This window comes from Anarhichas minor, unplaced genomic scaffold, assembly GCF_050575085.1.
Source record: "Anarhichas minor isolate MPS153535 unplaced genomic scaffold, ASM5057508v1 ptg000073l, whole genome shotgun sequence".
Lineage (NCBI taxonomy): Eukaryota > Metazoa > Chordata > Actinopteri > Perciformes > Anarhichadidae > Anarhichas > Anarhichas minor.
In genome coordinates, this window is record NW_027466519.1 from 9,899,641 (window position 1) to 9,905,640 (window position 6,000).

Sequence of the window (6,000 nt, forward strand, 5' to 3'; positions counted from 1 at the left end):
TCGTCAGAGGCAGACCACTAAATCAGCTAAATCATTTAGCTGATTTAGTGGTCTGCCTCTGACGAAGGAGTTGGAGCTGCCAACGAGCCACTGCAGCGGGGCAGCTGTCCACGGCAGACAGCAGAAGAAAACAGTGTGTAGATCCACCGTATTTTCACATCTTACTCTGTGAGTTAAGGATGTATTTTTAACCAGTTTGACTGAAGTGTGTTTTACGATGAGTTAACAAGGCAGTTAAGCTTGTTGTAGTTCAGTTTAAATGAGAAACTTAAATTCAGAAGATGGTTGTATTTTTCTATTTAGGTGTAAGAATATTTCCTTCATTAACGTCGTGTTTATTCATTAGCCGTAGTGAAATAGCTGCTTGCGCAATGCATTCTGGTACATGTAGGCCGGAGAGATCAGCTGTCTCTGTCAATATAGCAGCCCTGGAATGTATTTCTTCAGTGAACTACAGTTACTACCAACACTGATTGGACATCCACATAAAAGGAGGGGAATTTATCAAAGCTTATTTGTTTTTCATTTATGGAATTTTACTTGCAAACTTGCTATCTAGTTTTAATGCACAATGACTGATACCCTATTACAGTTAAAGTAAAGCCCTGCCTGTAATATTACAACTCTTAATACTATACTTCCATTTGAATACTAAGTGGGTAGATTTTAAATATTGCATATGTGTAGGTGATGGAAATGGTGCCTCTGCTGACCCGTACTCACTGTAGGTGCATTGTTAATGTTGTTTTGGGTGGCTGCTGCCAATCCCTCCTTCATCATGCAGGTCAGGCTGTAGAACTCATGCTGCTGATCAATCTCAAACAAGCCCAGAAGCTTCCACTGCTGCCTCAAACCTCCCCACAGCCTCCTCTTCACCGTGCCGGAGTGCTGACGGTGACCAGACATTCCCAGGCCACCTGCATCCGCTGACCTCTCCATCTTGGATACAAAAAAAAATACACAAATCCCAAACATATGACTGCTGTACCCTAACTCTACCCACTGCACTCTAAACGCAGAGGAGGTTTTTAAAGCTCCAGCAAAAATAACTCAAAGAGTAAGTGGAGGCCAGAGAGGCCAGTGACAAACACAAAAGACAGCTGACTGCCAGCTGAGTCTCTAATAGGGTAGCTATAGAAACCAACACAAAGGAATAGTACTTTCATGAGCTGTGCTGTGGTAATGGGATGATACTGGCCCTCCAATCACCACATCTCTTCATTATAACAGATGTATGTCTACATTAGAGAAAAACAATCTTGCATTAATTAGTGTGCCTGCAAATCCAACAGTGTAGACAGTAAATGAACATGGTGCCAAAGACAAAGAGGGCAATGGTGGACTACTACAGTGGTGCAAATGTAAAATGTAGTAAACAATGTTAAAAGACTAAACATATTTGCTCAACAATTGATAATTATGTACAGTACATAAAAGATGTTAAAGGTAAATGACCAAAAACATTTTTTTAAAGGTTAAGGCTGGTGATATTCCATTTTTTTTCTTACCATCAACAAGTCTCATAAAATCCAAAACTAACAATGAATGCATTTACAAACTAGTACTGCAAAATCAATGAGCCTCACTGTTGCAATGGGTCAGATGTTTCTTTATTACTGTGACGACCTGTCTGCCTGTTACTCCTTTCGTGTGGCTGCTCTCCCTGCAGGTATTGGAGGTGGGCGTGGCAGAGGGTCATCAGCGGAGTGGAAACACCTGAGCTCATCAGCAACACTTCTTCTTCTTCTTCTTTTGTTTTTAATGGTGGTTGGCAAATAACTTTTAGGTGCATTACCGCCACCCACTAATCTGGAGTGTGGACCAAGGAAAATAATTATCTAATACAAAAACCAAACAAACAAACACAAAATAAAACAAAATAAAATAAAACAAAACAAAATAAAATAAATATAATTCTCAAATTCTATTCACTAGTCTTGTTGACTCTAAAAACTCAAAGAGGCTTCCAACACTCTTCACCAAAGCTTTTCTTTAATATATCCATTATATTCTCCTCTCCCATCTCTCTTAGACCACTTTTTAATACTTCTCTCTCTGCCTTGTACCTCTGACATGACACTAAAACATGGTCCACAGTTTCCTCTTCATCACAAAATCCACACATTCCATTATTATGTTTTCCAAAAATACAGAGGGAACTGTTAAGACCAGTATGTCCATTCCTTAGTCTTGTCATTACCCTCTCCTCTTTTCTATTTCGTCCACTAGATCCTGCCCTCCCAACCAATGGTTTATTTTTAAACAGATATCGTCCTTTGCTCCCTTTATTCCATTCAGTCTGCCATATCTTTTTGATTCGTCCCTTAATCACCACTTTAGCTTCTGACTTACTTATATTTAATTTAACAATATTTCTCCCACTCTTCGAAGCCTTTTTTGCTGCTTTATCTGCCTTCTCGTTGCCATCAACTCCAACATGGGCAGGGACCCACACAAATTTAACCGCTATCCGCATTTGATGGATTCTGAATAGTGCTTGTAGTACTTCATACAGTAAATCCTCTCTGCATCTGGAGTGGCAACATTTCAAACTCGTCAGTACTGCACATGAATCTGATGCAATCACCTCTCTCTCTGGCCTGACGTCCTCTACCCACTGTAACGCAATAACTATGGCCATCATCTCACATGCAAACACAGACAAGTCATCACTGAGTCTCTTCCCACACTCATACTGGAATTCTGGTATTACTGCTGCTGCTGCTGTTCTACCATTTTTGGGGTCTTTTGATCCATCTGTATAAATTTGTATATAATTGTGATAATTCCTCCTGATGTATGACTTGAATATCCCACAGTTTCCCCCACATTCATCTCTCATTACTTCAAGGAGGCCAAGATCAACTTCAGGCTGTGGCAGTAACCAAGGAGGAATAGCTGGCAGAACCACAGCTGGAGAATAACTCCTATCCAATATACCCAATTCCCTAGCCTTCTCCTTAGCAACCCAACCAAAGCTCTTTGTTAGCGTTTTTGCATGTTCCCAGCATGGCTCAATTGCACTTACTGTTGGATGGTTGTTATGTCCTTGTAAACTAGCCCAATATGTCATCATTATCTGTAATCTTCTCAACTCCAACGGCATTTCCCCCATTTCTACCTGCAATGCTGGCACAGATGTTCTTTTAAAAGCCCCACTACATATTCTTAATGCTTGCGCTTGTATTACATCTAATTTTCCCAACAATGTTTTAGACGCTGACCTATAAGCCACACAGCCATAGTCTATTACTGATCTTATCAACCCCATATATATAGCTTTCAAAGCAGACCTGTCAGCTCCCCACTCTGTTCCCACCAAACATCTCATTACATTCAACACCTTTTTACATTTATTAACCATTTTATCAATATGTACATTCCATGTGAGCCTAGCATCAAACCACATTCCTAAAAATTTGTACGAGTCCGTCCTTTTCAGTTCCTTACCATATAAATACAATTTGAACTCTGTTCCAATTTTCTTTCTTGTAAAGAAAAGGGTATTTGTTTTTCCACTGAAAATTTTAATCCCCATTCCAATGCCCACTGTTCCACTCTTTTGATTGTTACCTGCATCTGTTTCACAACATATTCCACATTCCTACCTCTTTTCCACAGTGCCCCATCATCAGCAAATAAAGATCTCCCTATATTTTGTCCAACATTTTCATATACATCATCAATCATTATAGAGAACAATAAAGGACTAATCACACTTCCTTGTGGTGTTCCATTGTCCACCAAATGGCTGGCCGACAAACACCTTCCCACTCTCACTTCTATTGATCGACCAAACAAAAAATGTTTAACCCATCTGAACATTTTACCCGATACTCCTAATTTTCGAATTTTGATTAATAGTCCCTCTTTCCACAGTAAATCATACGCTTTCTCCACATCAAAAAACACTGCTACCACTACCTCCTTACTCACTTGTGCCTTCCTCACCTCTGCTTCTAGACATGCTTCCCATTGTTCCCCTTCCTTTTCAAAATCCACTTTGATACTTTGACCTAAGATTCCTTGTTTCCAAATAATATGTTAGTCTTTCTGTGATCATTCGCTCCATGATTTTACACATGTGGGAAGTCAATGCTATTGGTCTATAGTTAAATGGTTCATCATGATGTAGCAAATCTGATCTTTACCTGGAGCAGTTAGCCCTGATTTTCTTAAGGCCCTTTTTATTTCTTCCAAAGTGAAGGGAGCATTAATTGCATCTTCCCTCTCTTCATCTATTTCCAACAATTCTTTATTTGCTTCACTTGTTCTATGTCTTCCATTTAAACCCTCCTCTGACATATTACCAGAACTATGAACCTCAATCAGTGCTTTAGCTAACATTTCTGCCTTTTCTTCATCATCGTTAGCCACCACTCCGCCATTTTCCAATACTGGATACCCCCACTCCCGTTTTACTCCACTCATTTTCTTTATCATCCCCCAAATTTGATTAATTGAAGTGCTTCTCCCTATTGTGTTACAAAATTATCTCCAATACTTCCTTTTAGTTTCTTTGATAGTTTTCCGTACTACTGCTTGCATTCTCTTGTACTCTATTACATTTTTGAAATTGTGGGTGTTTTTTAAAACCTTAAAAGCCTTATTCCGTTTCTTTATTACCTCACTGCACTCATCATTCCATCATGGAACTAACTTCTGCCTCTTTATACCGGTTTTCCTTAAAATTGTCTGATTGGCAGCTCCAATTATTGCATCTCTCACATTTTCATTAAATATTTCTATATCCTGTTCTCTATCTATATCTTTAAACCTTGATTCACTAATTTCTCTAAATGTATCCCACTGAGCCTTTCCAAATACCCACCTGTCTGCTGTATCTTCTGAACCCACCCTGCTTCCTCTTCCTACTTTACAGAAAATGGGGTAATGATCACTTCCAACAGTAGAATGCTTACATACCTCCCACACACAAATACCTGCCAATGACCGTGATGCTATGGTCAGGTCTAAACTTGACTCATTACCTGACTTGTAATTCACTCTTGTGAAACTCCCATCATTTAAACATACAAGTCCCAAGGAGTCCATCACCTCCTCTACTATCAACCCATTCCTATCAGTCTTTTCCCCTCCCCAGAGAGTGCTATGCGCATTCAAATCACCACACCAAATGACCCTTCTTCTGTCTAGTCCCTTTATTGCCTCTAATGCTTCCAATTCCAATCGTTGACATGGATTGTAAAAATTTACCACAACCAAACTCTCATCCCCTAACCACACCTCAACATACATATTCTAGGTCTTTTCCTTTTTCTATTTCTCAATAAGAACTCCCTTGCCTAACAAAGGTAGCACATCCTCCCCCATTACCCCCTTCTCTATCCCTTCTTATGCACACATATCCCTGAATCACAAAGTCTACGTTTGGTTTAAGCCATGTCTCTTCAACACATATTATATCTGCTTTATATTCTAACCCATTAAGAAAACCTTTACATTCTTGGCCATTTGCCAACAGACTCCTTGCATTCCACTGTAGAATTAACATCATGACTAGTCCTGTGAACATGTTTCTTTGTTTAACTGTTCCTGTTTTTTAAGCTCTTCCTGAACAGCCATCCCAGTTATCCCATGAATATTTAAATATCTTGCTGCACTCTTTACTATTATTTCAATCTTCTCAGATCTGCCTTTTGCTTGGAATGTGCAGTTAACTACTTCCGCCATGAAACACACAAAGCTCTCCTTATTTACCGTCAGTACATTCCCATCTCCCCTTTGACTCTTTGTCACAAGTTGTTCATTTGACTGTTGAGACGGTTCCTTCCCCCCCCCCCCCCCCCCCCCCCCCTCCACTCTACTCTCCCTCTGAACCTTCTTTGCTGCTTCTGCATAAGATATATTAATTTTCACTTTTAGCTGCTGCACTTCCACTGCCTTCTTTCTCACTTCACACTGTTGGGATCTGACCCTGCTCTCCTGGCTGGCTGAGACCTTCACACGTGCTTTTCAAACAAAGGAGCAGCCATGTTC

The 6,000-nt window shown here is 39.9% G+C and overlaps 1 protein-coding gene across 1 annotated transcript in view; it reads right to left on the minus strand.

Moving 5' to 3' along the window:
- pip5kl1 (phosphatidylinositol-4-phosphate 5-kinase-like 1) overlaps nucleotides 1-5,792 on the minus strand; it is a 32,350-nt gene extending 26,558 nt beyond the window's left edge. Inside the window, exons 1-2 of the mRNA XM_076079930.1 lie at nucleotides 1,161-5,792; nucleotides 724-939 (exon numbers count right to left, since the gene is read on the minus strand). Of these exons, the coding sequence (XP_075936045.1) occupies nucleotides 724-939; nucleotides 1,161-1,166 (222 nt within the window). The 5' untranslated portion in view covers nucleotides 1,167-5,792. The remainder of the gene's footprint in view (nucleotides 1-723; nucleotides 940-1,160) is intronic.
- Between the last annotated feature and the right edge of the window lie 208 nt (nucleotides 5,793-6,000).